This window comes from Nanorana parkeri, unplaced genomic scaffold (genome assembly GCF_000935625.1).
Source record: "Nanorana parkeri isolate BGI_ZX_2015 unplaced genomic scaffold, ASM93562v1 scaffold74, whole genome shotgun sequence".
NCBI lineage: Eukaryota > Metazoa > Chordata > Amphibia > Anura > Dicroglossidae > Nanorana > Nanorana parkeri.
In genome coordinates, this window is record NW_017306342.1 from 1,101,434 (window position 1) to 1,119,496 (window position 18,063).

At 42.2% G+C, this 18,063-nt stretch overlaps 1 protein-coding gene across 1 annotated transcript in view; it reads right to left on the reverse strand.

The window, feature by feature from the left end:
• The window catches only part of SH3GL3 (SH3 domain containing GRB2 like 3, endophilin A3), a 113,593-nt gene that overhangs the window by 18,271 nt on the left and 77,259 nt on the right, over positions 1–18,063 (reverse strand). Inside the window, exons 4-7 of the mRNA XM_018576687.1 lie at positions 15,808–15,951; positions 14,776–14,909; positions 9,362–9,520; positions 4,471–4,574 (exon numbers count right to left, since the gene is read on the reverse strand). Coding sequence (XP_018432189.1) covers positions 4,471–4,574; positions 9,362–9,520; positions 14,776–14,909; positions 15,808–15,951 — 541 coding nt within the window. The remainder of the gene's footprint in view (positions 1–4,470; positions 4,575–9,361; positions 9,521–14,775; positions 14,910–15,807; positions 15,952–18,063) is intronic.

Below are 18,063 nucleotides of genomic sequence, written 5' to 3' on the forward strand. Positions count from 1 at the left end.
AAAACAAGCACTTAACCCTTGCAGTGCGGAGATAGCCCCACGGCAAGGGTACTTTTTCCATACTCCAGTTCATTCCCTGAACAAATCTTCAAAACCTGGGACTACTACTTGAAATTGGGAACACCTGAGAGCTACAAAAACAAAAACTTTATGCCAAAATATAAAATCCGTCAAAACACATGAAAAGGCAATAAGAAACAGATGTGTTCAGAGGTGCTGCAGGTTGTAAACATTCTGTTATTATAATGTGGACATCTATCTACACAGGCTGGAGGTGCACTCAAGAAAACACAATGAGAGGGGCGCCTTTCCTAGTGCAGACGCGTTTCCGGGGCATCATCTTCACTGTCCCTTCTTAGCCGACGTCGAGAGGAGACTTGAATCACGTTCTGATGAAGGGGGCATGCCCCGGAAACGCGTCGACACCTTACTGATCTGCACACAGGACTCATTATACGGATCCCTCCAGGTGCCCCGCTTTTCACTGCTTTACAACTTGTTGTCATTCTACCAATGTGAGTACCTGCTAGCTTGTCTTCTTTTATGATTGTTGAATAAACTAATCTGCACTAGGAAATGTGCCCCTCTCTTTGTGTTTTCTTGTAGATGTCTCAGTCACCCTGACTGTATTGGGGCTGCATCCTGCACCTATGCTCAGTATGTTTCCCTTATGAGGGATAAGGGATGACTGCTTCTGGCCACCAATTTTTTTGTGAGAGAAGTGATCCCTATTTAATTGTGAGGGAGCCCTGTGAAGGCACTGTAACAAGTAAGCTTGGCAAATCCTTATGATTTGCACCAATTAGTGAAATTGATGCTTTGTAACTCAGTTGTCATATTATATTTCTCTGATTCCTGTACTTTTCAAAGAGATCTCTTCAAATAATGTTACATAAAAGGACTGCAAATAGATATACTGTAAATATGCATATAATGAATTAAGGCTATGGGGAAAAGCTTGAGGAGACTTTTATAATCAAAACTATGTCGGAGGTCAATCACATGTGCACAATAGTGTAATGAATCTACAACACCAATTCCCAAAAAGTTGGGACGCTTTGTAAAAGCTACATAAAAACAGAGTGCAATGATTTGCAAATCTCATAAGCCCGTATTTTATTCACAATATAAAATAGAAAATATATCAAATGTTTAAATTGAGAAAATGTGTCATTGTAAGAAAGAAAAGAGGTCATTTTGAAGTTGATGGCAGCAACACTTCTCAAAAAAGTTGGGACAGTGCAACAAAAAGCTGACAAAGTAAGTGGTACTAACAAGGAAGAGCTGGTAGAACATTTTGCAACTAAATTGGTTAATTGGCAACAGGTCAGTAACATGATTGGATATAAAATTATCATCTTAAGGTGCCCACACACCTTACAATTATCTGCAGATTTTCTGTGGTCAGATGGAAAAAGTGCAACAGATTGGCCCAGGTGGAGATTACTCCATCCACACAGTTAAGTGTAGATAGAGGAATCTGTTGCACCTTTTCCATCTGACCACAGAAAATCTGCAGATAATTGTAAGGTGTGTGGGCAGCTTTAGAGAGACAGAGTGTCTCACAGGTAAAGATGGGCCGAGGTTCACCAATCTGTTAAAAGCTGCATCTAAACATTGTAGAACAATTTCAGAATAATGTTCCTCAAAGTAAAATTGCAAAGACTTTAAATAAATCTTCATCTACAGTACATAATATTATCAAAAGATTCACAGAATCTGGAAAAATCTGTGCAAGGGACAAGCCCAAAACGCAATATTGGATGTCTGTGTTCTTCAGGCCCTCAGACGGCACTACATACAGTCATGATTCTGTGACAGATATCACTGCTTGGGCTCAGGAATACTTCCACAAATCACTATCTCTGTACACAGTTTGCTGTGCCATCTAAAAATGCCAGTTAAAGTCTCACATGCAAAGAAGAAGCCGTATCCGAACATGTTATCAGCGCTCAATTCAAAAGCCTGCCTCTCTGATGGTGTGGGGATGCATAAGTGCGTATGGAATAGGCAGCTTGCACATCTGGAAAGGCACCATCAATGCTGAAAGATATATTCAGGTTTTAGAGCAGCATATGCTGCCATCCGGACAATGTCTTTTTTAGGGGAGGCCTTTTATATTTCAGCAGGACAATGCTAAATCACATACTGCATCTATAACAACAGCATGGCTTCGTAGTAGAAGAGTCCGGGTGCTTAACCAGCCTGTCTGCAGTCCAGACCTTTCACCAACTGAAAATATTTGGCACATCTTAAAACTAATAATACGACAAAGAAGACCTAGGACTGTTGAGCAGATATAATCCAATATCAGGCAAGAATGGGACAACATTCCTCTCTTAAAACTCCAGCAACTGGTCTCCTCAGTTCCCAGACATCTACAGAGTGTTGTTAAAAGAAGAGGGGGTGCTACACCGTGGTAAACATGGCCCTGTCCCAACTTTTTTGAGACATGTTGCTGCCATCAATTCCAAAATTATCTTATTTTTTTCTTAAAATGGTTCATTTTTTCATTTTAAACATTTGATGTTTTCTATTTTTTATTCTGAATACAAGACGGGTTTATGAGATTTGCAAACCATTGCACTCTGTTTTTATGTTGATTTTACACAGCATTCCAACCTTTTTGGGAATTGGGGTTGTATGACAATGTTGTCTATTTCAGTTAATAGCCAATGGCTGGTGGTATGTAAGATTTTTAAAAATCTGCACGGAAAAAAAAAGTGGGAGAGAGACCCCCAGGGAATATTATTATTATAAAGCCATGAATAAAAATACCTAAAAGGTCCCACTGCAAGGTATGGCTGAGGCTCCCCTTAATATACTTTTCATTGATAGATAACATAGTTCATGTGTATAACATTTTTCATTGTATTGCATGGACAGCCAAGAATCACATGATAGAACATACACAAGGTATATAATCAGCAGTCTGGTCTCGTTCATAGGGTGAATCTAGGAGACGGTTGGGTAAAACCAATTTCTGTTACATGATAAATTATTTCTTGATATATAATTTCTATGGTTCAAATGGTTTATTGATATATTTACAAGTGTTTGCAATGGAGCCCTACTAAGAATTCTAAAAGTGTGTAGGGTTAGGGTATGGGTAATAAAGATATATTTCTACATTATATAAATGAGAGTTTATTATAAATTACTGACATCTAGTAGTGTCCATAGGTCCTTTTTTTGCATTCTCCAATATACACTGCCTGGCCAAAAAAAAAGTCACCACCTGGATTTCAGGCAGTGTTATAATCTGGGGTTGCTTCAGTTGGTCAGGTCTAGGTTCAGCAATGTTATGTCCCAAAATATGAGGTCAGCTGTCTACCTGAATATACTGAATGAGCAGTTTTTTCCATCGATGGATTTTTTCTTCTCTGATGGCGCAGGCATATTTAAAAATGCATTGGGCTCATATTGTGAAAGAGTGGTTCAAGGAGCATGAGACATCATTGTCACACATGGATTGGCCACCACAGAGTCCAGAACGTAACCCCATTGAGAATCTTTGGGATGTGCTGCAGAAGACTTTACGCCAAGGTCCGAGTCTCCCATCATCACTACAAAATCATGGTGAAAAATGAATGCAGCTCTGGACAGAAATAAATGTGACAATACATAAGCTTATTGAAACGATGCCGCGGCGAATGCGTGCTGTAATCAGATTGGTCCAACAGAATATTAGAGTGCGTGACTTTTTTTGGGCCAGGCAGGCAGTGTAGTTTTGTTTATGACGGCAAGACTATAAACCACACCTAGTTGTATAAATGTTGTTTAAGTAATTAAAAAGATATCTTGTTTGGCACAAAAATAAAACTCCTGGTAGAATTTTTGTAACATTTTTTTTTAGGTTTGCTGTGTGAATAGGAACATATCACAAAACCGGGGGGTTCGCTAATCTAGCGACGTGAGACCTTCCAGAAATTGGAATCTAGATACCTGCTCTACATTTTCTTTGCAACAGTCTTCTTCCCCTTTCAGAGGCCCTATACGCATTCCTCATGTTTTCTTGTCTTTTCCTAGTCCTTTCCGCTCCACTCTCTTGTCTGTTCCTACCCACTGGACACAGAGCATATGTTAGGTAACAATCTTATAGGCAACCATAGCTTGTTAGAGTTATAAGGTTCTTTAATACACAAACCGACTATATCGGTTGCCTCATTACATATTTTGAAAAGTCTTGACACCCTAGATTTGTTTTCAACACACTACTGTCCTTGATTTACTATGTTCTTCATTGTATTAGGCTTCGATTTGTTGTCCCATGATACCTGTCAACTGTAACCATGTTGTTACCTATGTATTGACCAATTTTGAATAAAAAAAATATACTTGCAAAAAAAAAAACAGGGAGGGTTTCTCAAATTTGGCAGCAGAAGTGGAAACACTTTAACATTGTCCTCTTCCTTACTTTCCATACAGTAGTGCCTTGTAGCGTAACAAGTACAGGATCCGAAGTCTCACCTGTTGTGCAATCTGCTGTGGAGTTCCTCCAGGATCTGAGTTGACTGTCTGTGGTAGTCTAATGCAGATTCTATAAATACGGACAGCTGACTAACTTGTTCAATCTGTAATGGAGAGAAGTACAGTACATAATGAGATATGGACATTGATTTCCCCTGCACACTGGTCTTCAACACAGCATGCATTACAGTTTGCTTGACAGTTCTTTAGGCTGAGCGAAATGTTTTATATTTCAGATAACAACAAACTCTAGGTTTTGACTAGGTTGTATTTTGCACCAATTTTAATGGCCCACCAATATCAACCTGTAACTGAAATACAAAGCAGTTTAGGTGAATTGAAAGAATGTCCATAGGGGGGCGGTGTTTAGTTATTCTCTCACTGGAGGGTGCTCTGCTAAAGTAAATATTATCTACACATATTATCTACAATGTATCATCATCATTAACAAATATAGCCGAGACGTATTTCTGATGAAGGGTATTCAAAAATAGCATTTGTCTTCAACTCACCAATTAGACATTTCTATGTGGCTGACGGAGATGGAAATCAATGAGCACACCCTAATATGCTCTGGAAATGTTCTGCTTGTACAATCCAAGTCACATGTATACAGCACTTATAATTTGACTTAGGGCAGGAGAAGGTTTAAGCTTAACTTCAGACAAATAGCTAAATACACAGATGAAACACCTGTATGGGAGCAGTTTTACTTTCCACAGAACTTGTATTCCTGTCTGTCCACTTTTGAGATTTGCACATCTGCCAGATAGCAGAGTCAGCCTGGTGACCTGACTATTCTCTACTGCAGTTAAGCAATACAGCTAGGTCACCTGCTCCTAGTCTGTGACTGGACATTGGAGGGGCATTAACAGACTGATTAGCTTATCTCTCTTCTCTCTCCTCCTGTTAGTATGCTCCCCGTCAGCAAAAAAGCATGCAGAAGAGCCTGAATGTGCTATATCTGAGGGGTGGCAGCTGAGGCCTCAGGGCAGAGAGATGCGTTTTCAGTGGTGGGATGAGGTGACCACAGATAAGAATTCACTTGGCCGCATGGTGGTGAGGAAAGCACGGTGACTGGGGTTTATGTGCACAGTGAACAATGCATTGTAAAATGTTGTTGGTGGAGGGTAAGTGTCTGGGGAGGGATCCTCTTTCCGGGGGGTGAGGTCAGTGGGAAGGAGTAAGATGGCTGGGGAATGATGCGGTGTGCATGTGGGGTGTAGGGTTGACATGTTTTCTTCAAGAAAAATCTGAACACTCTAATGCCACGCGCGACAATATAGACCAGCTATAGAGGGCTACACATCCCAGCAATACAAAATAATATAAAGCTACATACTCTGTGTTGTCCCAGGCTCTCAGGTGGGCTGTGCGGACTCTCAGGTGGGCTGTGCAGACTCTCAGGTGGGCTATGTGGGCTGTGTGGGGTCTTAGGTGGGCTAAGTAGGCTCTCATGTGGCTGTGTGGGGTCTCAGGTGAGCTAAGCGGGGTCTCAGGTGGCTGTGGGGGCTCTCAGGTGGGCTATGCAGGCTTTGCTGTGCGGACTGTGCGGGGGTCTCACCAGGGGTCCGGAGGCGGGCAGCGTGCTGTCAGGAAAGAGCCAGAGGAGGAGATGTGTGGTGGCGGTGCCTGTTTACAGGCGTCAACGGCACACAGGAAGTGATGTGGCTGCCTGAGGTCTGCGCCTGCGGGGGACCTCAGGCAGTCACATCTGTTAAAAAATTTAAAGTGCCGGTATGGGCACTTAGTGTTTGTGTCCAGTTGACACAAGTAGGGCTGCAACAACTAATCGACATAATCGATTATAATCGATTATTGAAAAAGTTGTCAACTTTTTCAATAATCGATTAAAACTCCGAAACCGGATGGTCCGGGTGAATCCTGGACAGGTTGCAACCATAGTGTGGGGGGGGGACTGGGTGGGGGTAGAGGAGGGTACGCGTGGTTACCGGGGAAGGATTCCCTGGATGTGGAGGTGAGGTGGATAAGAAGCATGGGAAAGAGGAGGATGTGCAAAGTTTCATGTAATATGTATAGGAATTTTTAGGGTGGAGGAAAAACCTGAAAGACTCACTAAGGGACCCAAAAAATCTATAATCCCTCTTTCAGTTACAAGTCTACCAATGTATGCTGGTGACTTTCAGCAGCAATGATTATAAAGGGACATAGTAAGACTGAAGAAAGACAAGTCCATCAAGTTTTACCAATAGAGAAAAAAATAATAGAAAAACAGAACCCTATGTCCATAATTACCCACAGCTGATCCAGAGGAAGGCAAAACCTCCTATAAAGCATGGTTCAATTTGCTCCATCAGGAGAAACAAATCCTTCCTGATCCCCTAAGGCAATCAGGGCAATCAACAATGTTTGGTGTTCTGTTCACACCATAACTGTATCAGAACTGTGTGTGTCTGCGCAGCTGCAGTGCAATATGTTTTGTTTCTGTGATTCTACCGCCATTTTGACTTGGGTTTTTAAAATTTAAATAGGCTTTTAGGTCCAGTCCAGTGCATTTGCATGTGTTTTTGATGCGTTCTGTTGCGATCAGGTGCAGCTAAATTGTGGCAAGTAGGATTTTTTTCTGACTGCATCGAAACTGACTGCACTGGGGTGAAGGGGGCACCAGAAATCCCATTGGAAAGCATTGTGACGCGATATTGATGCAATTGCCAAACTGAATGGACTGCATCAGAACTGCATCTGGTGTGAACTAGCCCTGAATATCCAGTGTGTTCTGTGCATTTAGGACACATCCAGATTTTTATTAAAACAATTAACTGAGCTGGCTAGAACTAGTTCCTTAGGAAACCTATTCCACTTTTTCACAGCCTTTTACTGTGAAGAAGCCTTTCCATATGCTAAGGTTAAACCTTATTTCCTCCAGACGCAGAGTGTCCCTTTGTCCTTAAAGTAACCTTAAAGTGAATGGACCGTTTTGTATGTTGATCATGTTAATCATATCCCCTCTTAATTGCCTCTTCCACAGAGAGAACAGATTCAGGTCAGTTAATCTTTCCTCATAGCTCAGCTCCTCCATGCCTCTTATAAGTTTAGTTGCTCTTCTCTGCACTTTCTCCAGTTCCACAACATCTTTTTTTGTGAACTGGTTGCCAAAACTGAACTGCATATTCCACATGAGGTCTTACTAACGCCTTGTACAGGGGCAGGATGATGTCTCTCTCTCTGGAGTCTACATCCCTTTTATTAGAAAGTACTTTGCTTGCATTAGAAACTGCAGCTTGACATTGCATGCTATTATTGAGTATATAGTCTACCAGAACACCCAGATCCACTTCGATTATTGACTCCCCCAGTTTTACTCCCCTAGAGTGTATGACGCATGCATGTTTTTAGTCCCCAAGTGCATAACTTTACATTTATCAACATTAAACTTCATTTGGCACATAGATGCCCAATCACACAGTGCATTCAGATCTGCTTGTCAGTTGGAGACATCCTGTAAGGACTGTATTCTACCACATAATTTGGTGTCAACTACAAACACAGAAATTGTACTTTTGATCCCATATATCACTTATAGATAAGTTAAACAGTATGTCCCAAAACCTTGGGGTACACCGCTAACAAACTTAGACCATTCACAGTATGAATTATAAATCACCACATTCTAAATACAGTTTCTAAGCCAGGTAATATTCATACCTACAGACTTTAACCTACACATTAGCTGCCTGTGGGGAACTGTGTCCAATGCTTTTGCAAAATCCAAGTATATTATATCCACAGCCACTCTAGTTTATTGCTTATTTCCTCATAAAAAGAAAGTAGTATAAAGTCTGACAACTACAGTCTTTTGTGAATCCACAGTGACTATTGCTTATATTATTTTCTAGCACAAACATGTGTATATAATCCTTTTCAAGTATCTTCCCAACTATGGAAGTTAAGCTTACAGGTCTGTAGTTAGTTGTTAAAGACTTGATCCCTGTTTAAATATAGATACCACATTGGCCTTGCGCCAATCCATAGATAGAAAGCCATGCAATAAAGAGTCTCCAAAAAAAAAGTAATCTGGTCTAGGTGCTTTGTTCACCTTAATTGGTCTGTTTCTGGGTCATATCAAATGTGAGCCGTTGTGGTTCATTAGAGGGAAAAAACTGGTAACTGTGACATCACCACTTGTCCATTTTTCATTGTGTCTGCCCAGGCCATCTGGGCAGGCATAAAGAGGCACCGCCGCAGAAAACTATGTGTGCCATCATACATTGGTTGGTCATTACCGGGGCAGGTCTGTAGTTGGTGTCTGGGTGGGTTTGTGGACAGTGTCAGTCACCACCCACAATACCTGTACCGCATGACCTCTGTCGCACAATACAATCCATGCTGATGGGATAACGACAGCCAAAGAGCCCTAGAACTACAAAGGGGTGCTGATGGGACTGACTCCCCCAACATGAAAGAGAAGCCTTTACTGGCTGGTCCCCTGGACAGGAAATAAGAGCCAAATGGCCTGGGAGAAGAGACTTTTAACCTTGATCGAACGAGAAGAATGGATAAATGGATCAAAGATTTCTAATATGTGCACCTGTACCTACACGCTTGATAAGATAGATTTTGCCTTTAATATATGCCATTTACTAAGGTAAGGTTGGACAAGATTTGACATATCACTGTATTTATGCATTGCATTTTCTGCATACCAGCTCTATTGTTAACGCATTCATAGAGAAGACTAATTATTCCTGAACCTCCTAACATCCGCTGTCATATTGCCTCCTGACACCACACTGTCTCTGATCTTTGTACAGAGTTATATGACTATATTATCAATGTGTCACTGCAGGGTGAAGGTAAACCCTTAACAAGTAATATACAGCACATTTGGCAGTGCAGATATGTGTCCCACCCAGAGCAGCTGCATACGTACATCATTTTCTAGGAAATTGAACATGCTCCTTTCAGCTACTTCTTTAGATTCCTCAAATTTATCCACCGCTTGTCGAATCTCTTCATCTGCAATCTTCCCTTGTCGTTTCTTTTTATAATCGTAGTCTAAGCGTCGACCTTCTAGCTTTTTCAGATGATACTGAGAGAAGGAAAACAGTTCATTAAAACTATGCAATTCTCAAGAGTTTTACATACTAAAAATGGTGAAACAATGTAAACTTGCAGATGCCATGTGGTTATCATTACAAGATGTGGAAGTGTAAAAGGCAGCTGGATGAGTGCAGTTTGTTTAGATTGTTGATGGTTATTGACCACTAGCCCTGGAGAGAAATGCCTTTATGTGATTATTCTTAAAGCTGGCCACATAAATGGCTTAGTGCAAAGTTAAAATACTTATAAGGGAACCATGTTACCTGCCAAGGATGTTGTATTTCTGTCCAGCCACCCCTGTGGCTTACACAGCTTTGCCAGACCATAGTTCCAGGTTGTTAAAGCAAAGCTTGGAATCCTCCCACTTTAGTCTGTGATTGTACAATGAAGGAGCAGCAGCAGACTGAATAAGTTATCTCTGTCCTCTCATCTTCTGTCAGCGTGTTAGTTTTCAGTGGATGTAGCAAGCATGACTGGTTCAGAGTACTGATCCCCCCTCTACTACTTCTTAATTAGTTGCATTTAAAATACATACCTACTATAAAAACTGTTTGTGTTTACTTGTAGTTCAGCATTAAAGGAAAAATGTTTGCATTGAGGTAACGCACATGTTACCACAACACATATGTATGTGGCACATCTGGATGCCACCCCCACCATGCCAATGGACGTGCATTGCAGTGCACCAGAATATGCAATAACACACTACCATGCATTGTAGTGCCTTGTATTACAGAAAAAAGTACATGCACCTTTTGGGTAATTTTTGGTGTGTTAGGAAGTCTATTCAAATTAGCAGATGTGTGGCATAATTTGCATCAACCCACGTGTGCTAGTGCAGTGCACCAGTATGAACAGGGCCTTAAAGGAGAACTATGGGGTTAGGGCTTTTCCCCATAGTTCTCCTAAGGGTAACGGGAGGACACAAACTAGTGTCCTCCCGTCACCCAAAGCTCAGTATACCGCGAGCTATGGTTCGCGTTATACTGAGACGCCGCAGCTGAAGCGGATCCCGACAATTCTGTCTGGATCCACCCAGCTGCGTGAGTGACAATGGTTCATTCAGTTACGTGTGCATGTGTAATTCACGCTCCTGTTATTCATAACACAGGCTATTTATGCCATTCACAGCATAGTAGTAAGCCAGCTTAGTGAAGAGTTGCAAAGTTGCTTTGATTCCCCATAAAATGTCCATATGCAACTTTTTATACCCGACTACAATATAAATATATTTTTTAGTCCAAAACATAAATAATTAACAAAATGTATTGAAAAAGAAAAAGAAGAGCCTGGTCTGTATTAATGACTTCTCTGCCTTTGACAGAATCAACCGATTTAAAAGCCTGCAGAATTCTGATAACATTCAACTGACGTAAATCTTCTGCTTCCTAAACAATCATCTGGTTTCATGAATCTAACAATGTATTGAGCGAGCTGGCTGGAAAGAGGGACCTGAAAGCTACTGGCCAATTATTCAAAACTCTGTGTGCACACTGGTTCTAAGGGTTAGTTCACGTCATAAACTGCATCACAACTGCATGTGTCTGTGCAGTTGCACTGCAATGCGTTTTATTGCGTTTGCAATGTGTTTTGATGTGTTTTTTAACTGCACTAAAAAATGCTAATTAGGCATGTAGGTCACTTCCTTTTCCTGTCAGAGCATTTCCTATGTTTGTTTAGTTCGTTTGGGAGCTCAGTCATGCTTTCTTTGTTGGCTGGCATGGTGCTAGTTTTCACTTTAGCCATTCTTTTTTTTTTTTATGTGTTCCTTTGCGTTTGATGCGTTTGCACAGCGTTTGATGCGTTTTGATGCAGTTAAAGTAGGACAAGCAGTACTTTTTCTGACTGCAGTTGAATTGACTGCAATGGTGTGAATTAAGCACAAGAAAGTCCATAGGAAAGCATTGTGATGTATTTTAACTGCAGCGGTCAAATAAACGGACTGCATCACAACTGCATATGGTGTGAACTGGTCCTAATAGGAAATGATAAGACTGATTTAATGGCAGCCAGTCAGACTCCATCTTTCTTCTAGTACAGGTTTCAAGAAGGAAGCAAAGGTCTCATTAGTTGCTATAGGGAATACAGATGCTTCTCCGGATATAAAACAACAGCAATGCACTGTAATTCAGAAAAATATTGTGTGTGGAGAATAAGGTGAAGAGAAACATAGCCGAACACTCAAAAAACATCTCGTTTATCTGTTCAGTAAAATCTGACAAATAAAGACAAATCTGGCTGCTATGGGTAACTGCAGGGGTAGGGATCCTCTGCACTCCATCTGTGGTGAAACTACTAATTCCATCATGCCTCTGGGAATCGTGCCTGTGGATGTCACACTCTTGCAACTTGTAGTTCCCCAACAGCTGGAGTGCTGAGGTTGCCTACCTTGGCTTAATGCATTTCAGTTGGTGCATATTACAGAAGGATACATGGTGCTCCCATGAAAATTCTAGCTTGATTGGAGATTTGGCTTTGAGTCACATATTCCTTATAGGGGAAAGTTAACCACACTTACGTTGAAACTGACAATCTATGATTTTAATGCCCCCCAAACTTCAGTAGACCAGTGGATATTTGAATTGAAATCTCCCCATAAGTGAGAGTGCACCTCTGTAATGTTACATTATTACATTTTCCAGCGATCATATTACGGTACCTACATATCCCAGAATTTTAACCATCTAAAATATTTTACGATTTAAAGCACACATACGTGCATGTTGGGCAAAAGTTAAACCAATAAGTATACATAGGGGGGATGGGAGGGAACGGGCAGGCTTTGACACTTCCAGGCAATGTCAGAGCTTTGCCTTGAATTTAGGTGCACAAGGGACTGAAGGGTGTCGCAGGTATGTGCCTTGCGTTCCCATGTGGCCGATCGCATTGCGTCTGGAGGGCGTGGCTACAGTGCCATTCACTTCAATGGACTGCCACACCCCTTCTGGCCCCAAAACAAAGTGAGCTGGCCGCATTGCGATCCAATGCGGACCAGGAACGCACTGTGGCTGGTGCGAACTAGCACTTACAGATGCAGGTCAGAAGCAGAAACACTATCTGAAAGGGATTGGAGTGCATGCTTTCTAATGTAGAGGTCTTAAAGGAGAAGTAAAGCCAAATCTTTACTGCTCTTTTGGGTCACAGGAATACATTTACTAATGAACTCCTGTGACCCAAAGTCAGCATCTAGTGGGCTACTGCCTGCAATATACTAACAGCGGAGAGCCGCACTGCAGCCAGGAAGGATCCCGACAATATTGTCAAGAGGAACAGAGAGGGAAGGGTGAATCCCTGAGGGGAGTAGTGACCGACAGTCCCTGCACTTGGTTGGGAGAAGAGACGATGAGTTAAGCAATCACATGCGATTACATGATCACACAGCTCTTGGTATAGAGCTAGCATGTGACAGCTGCAGTGTCCCATGCTGGCTCTAAGCTGTGCAGAGAGCATATTTTACTCTCCCCGCAATTCTCCTTTAAAGTGATATTAAAGTCAATTTTGTTAAGTGCTTTCAAATGCTGATGAAATCACTTTCAAGGTATACTGCTCCTTGATGTTCATACGTTTTATTTTCCATCAGAATCCACTGGTCTCCTGAGCACTGGCCCTGATATCCTGTTTTAAGGTGGCTTCTTGCAGGATCCTATGGAGCCACCCTTGTGTGTGCTAGTAAGCTGTGTGTCTCCACGAAAAAGACACAGCAAGGCAAGACACTCCCCGCTTTCTCCTGCTCCTCCTTCACACATTCAAGCTAATAGATGAACAGCTACTGGAGACTGCTCTGTCCCGGGTGATCTTCTACTGGACAGGAAGTTCAGGGAAGCCAAGCTGAGAGAGTTGGAGCTGTTTAGAAATATGATTACTGTAAGTGCTTGGGCAAGAATGTAAAGAAATACTTTGCTTGGCAATGTATATTTGTTTGATCTGGATTCATTATTGAAAAACTGTTTGAGAGTTTAATACTACTTTAACCCCTTCAGGACTGAGCTTGTTTTTAGTTTCTGTTCGTAAATGACTGACACACTTTTGACATTTTTGCTGTGTGATTCTTCCACGTCAGTAATATACTTTCTTACAAAGTGCACCCACACATACTATATATTGTTTTTTAGAGAACAGATAGGGCTACATATTTATATCACATATGTGTGGCTAACCCCTCACTTAGGACAAATTAAAATATAAAAAAAGAGGAGAAAACTTTAAAAAAACACTTTTTTTCCCAGTTTTGATTTGTAGTATTTTTTACAAAACCTGCACAGCTGAAAAAAAATGCAATAAATACATTCATTTATTTGTCCTTTTTTTTGTATTGTTTTACCCTTTTTTTTTTCTTTACACATTTCACTATGTTTTTAAAACTTTTATTTTATTTATTTAATTATATCAGGCAGTCATTGTGAATTAATCTCACTATTACTGCTTGATAAATTAATACATTTTTGGTTATTATCAGGCTGCTTCAAACTTCAGAACAGCCAATAATAAGTTAATGGCACTGATCCTGCAGCAGTTCAGGATTCAGCTGTCACTAAAGGTTTTCTTGAACGTTCCAACAACATTCTTCTTTCAGGAATAGATACATTATGTATCTGTTCCTGAGAGTGAAAGAAAAAAAAAGCCAGTATACGATCTGAGAGAGATATCTCTAGATCTATACGAGCTGTCAGAATGCTGGCTTTTGCCGGCATGTTTGCCCGCTTTGCTTTCACTCTCAGACACCCGATATTAAGGTATCAGGTGTCTGAAAAAGGTTAACCCTTTCATTGATGAATGCCTCTATACTGAGGCATCCATTAATGAATGGTAACCGGCGGTTACCAGCCCTCTAATGCAGTAAATAACTCGTAACGTACAGTGTACGTGACGAGTCATTTGGTCCCTTTGTGGCGGGACGTACAGTGTACGTCTCCCGTCACAAAGGGGTTAAGTTCTGTCCTGCTTAAGCAATATTTTTCATACAACATAAAAAAGTTCAGTGTACAGTGATTAGTCTGGAACCAGAATGGGATATGATGGAAGTACAGGAAGTATATGTGTCATAACCAATGATGACCCATGAAAAAGGATTCCGCCTGGAGAAATAAGGGAAGCAATTTCCTGGTGGCAGAATATTAGAAAGTTCCTAGTTCCGGGATAAATCTCATCTGCAGATGGTTCACTGAACCGGGAGCAACTGGAGCAATTCCTTCATACTGTATTTTATAATGCTTCCCGAGCAGATGGAAAATGTTGCATGCTTACCACAATCTCTTTCAAGTCTTTGTCTTGCAAGGACTGGAGTGGATCGATAAAGTTCTGCTTGACGTTAATATCTAGAGAATCCTTCACCTCAGCCATTTGCTTCATACATTCCCCGACATCCAACAAAGCACTGCCTGGTATGAATGGAGAGTTTATTGACACAGGCCACTAATAACCAAGTTAGAGGCAAACAATGGTCATACGGTACATCTCATGCACAGTAATACTGCTGTACTTAGCAATTTAGAACTCCCTGGTCCGCAATGTTTATTAAAAGGGAATTACAATCTTTTTAATGCCTTTTTTAATAAACGTGTGAAATCGGCCTTACATAAATAATGACATAAATGTGTGTTAATGGTTCACAAACCTCATTTGTATGTATAATTTGGAAATTGGAAATATACATGTACATGTTAGATTTGACATATATGCAGGTTTTGCTTTTAGATAACTAGTGGTGCTTTGATGACCTTGATGTGGTCAAGCTTGACAGAAGTGTTTTTTTCATGTGCCCAGCTGAAGGGGAAAATGAAATCAAGTGAATGTAATTTGTGTAATAAAACAATACTCATTGTCATATAGGTATTATTTATAGTTTGTAGAACAATCATTGACTGGCATTCTGTTTCCACAGTAAGAAGTGTTTTATCTAAGAAGATAAAATAGTCTTCTAGACCGTTTCCTTCAGCCCTGCTCCCCCTCCGCACCGGCGGTCTAAAGTCCTGTAAGTTATCATGTCCAATACAGTGTATTGGACGTGAAGGCGCTGAGGGACAGTCCATCGATGGATTGAAGGAGGAGACTGCAGAGACCGGTCTAGGGATCAGCCGGGATCTTGGTTCAGGTGAGTATATCTCGGTTATTTTAACTCCCCAGATGAAATAGGCATTTAACCCTTGCAGTGCCGGGGTAGCCCCACTCCAAGCGTTAAGATTGTATTCGCTCAGACTTCTTCCTTAAACAGGAAATACAGCTGTACAAGGTTGAGATTGTACAATATTCTGACACTGACACACACTCTGTACTCACCAAACTCCGACTCTTCCCCTAGTTCTCGGCCATGTCGTAGCATACAATCTCCAAGTAAACCTTCGGTCTGAGGGTAGCCTGTTGTTTTAACTTGTCCTCTGATTTTTGACACGGTATTTAACATTCCCAATCTGGCTCGATATGCTGAATAAATAAATAAGTGTAAGTATATAATACACACATGGTTTTCATGTATATATAAGGCAATTTTCACAAATACCTGTTATTTATGTCACAACTTCTCACTAAAGAAACTCCTAACAAAAACTGAGGCATGCTGGGTAGAGGAAGAGTTATATGGGGTGCTGGCTTACAATTGTTCTGTTTGCCAGTGTCCCAACCTTCTGTAGGCTGCAATAAACGCAACTGTTTCTAAATTCCTGTGTCTCTCAATGGATGAGAATGAAAACAAAATATCGGACTTCAATTTAATATGCCAGTTTAATGCAAATAACCTCTGGTGCCATGTTGAATGTCAGCGAGCACAGCACTTATGTACATTGGGGCATTAGTTCAGCAAAGCTTCAACACCTCCATACAGCGTCTCCACATGACAACAGGAGCATTAAACCTAAAAAGAAACGTGATTTCAGCAGTATTAAAGCCTGCTCTGCAACACTGTGACCTTGCTTTTTGAGAGACAACTTCACTTTAAGCACGAGCTTTTCATCACTGTTAAGAATGCCCTTGAATGCTGTACTAAGGTTATTGACAGGGCAATTTAGATACAGAACATTCATTCGACATGAATCAATGTACACAGATGAGGTGATTACACTTGTAGGATAGGTGCAGTACGGCCAATGGCCACTAGGGCCCTGGCGATAGATGTAGCTGTGGCCTGGGGAGACTCTGGGGTCTATTCACAAAGCTGCCGAAGGATCTGGCCGTAGCTTCGGCCGATCCTTCGGCTAGCTTCGGCCCCAGGACCCCTTCGGTTCAGTAGAACCGAAGGGGTGCAGTACGGGCTATTCACAATAGCCGTACAGCTCCCGATCATGGCCGAGCGGCTCAGCCGAGCCGAACGCATATGCATCGGCTCGGCTGAGCCGTGCTGAAAGCAGAAGTTGGCCGGCCGACAGCCTGCTTCTGACAGCTGGGCGGAGCCAGCCGCGAGAGCAGAACAGCCGAGCCGAATGCCGCTCAGCGGCATTCAGCTATTCACTCACTGCTGTTCGGCATCTTTAAGAATGCCGCACGTTTCGTGCCGCGCGTTTTTACAGCGATTTGCAGTAAAAGAAACGTGCAACAAACGCGCGTTTCCGAGGGCTATCCGGCTGTATCCTAATGGATACGCGCGGCAAATACGCCCCAAAGAAGCTCCTGTACTTCTTTGGGCGTAGTGCGTTTTGCAGCACGTTCCTACGCACTGTAAAACGCACAGGTGGGAACCATGCCCGTAGGCAATCATTGGTTTTCACATGTTGAGCGTTTTACAGTGCGTAGGAACGTGCTGTAAAACGCCCAGGTGTGAACCAGGCCTTAAGACCGACAAGGATGGGATTCCGGAGAATATGGAAGTGCTGTAAGACTGACAATATTTGCCAGTGGGCTTCTGGCTCAAGCAAGTCGTGGAAGTCGCTGCACCTGGGCTCATCTTCTCTCTCTCTAATATGTATCACGAGCAAGTAACAAGTGATGTGCCGTCACCCCATTCGGGGGTGGCTGGAACGTATACTTTATGTCATGTTCATCTTTTCAAGTAAAACCAAGAAAAGGCTATCTGTGTGGACTGGTTCTTCTCCCTCCAACCTCTGAGAAGGAGGGGTTCTACAAGAGTGTGATGTTGGACTGTATCGTGGCTGTAACCATCCTGAGGAGGGTATGTGTGCAAATGGGCTATGCCCGACATAGGGTGCCCTTCATGGTGGCCTTTCTTCCCAGGGGGAGGGAGCGCCGAAGCCAGAGCCGAGGCCCCTGAGCGTGGGGATGCCTGGTGTCGTGTTACATACATGGGGTTACACAAAGCCAACCCAAAGGGAACTCACACGCAACACCCCAAGAGTGAACCCCGCCTACACACTATATATATTTTTTTCTTTTCTCTGTGTCCCTAATTTACAACTTTAGCGATCTCAGTGATCTCAGATGAACTCCATTCGTTCAGTGGCGGAACTACCGCCGGTGCAGGCGGTACCGGGCCTCAGGCTCTGGGGGGGCCCAGCAAGTTGCCAGCCGCCGGATCGTTATCCAGCGCACGGCGGGCCCCTGGTCTCTCCGCCGGGAGTGTCGGATCATCCGTTCATCCGACACTCC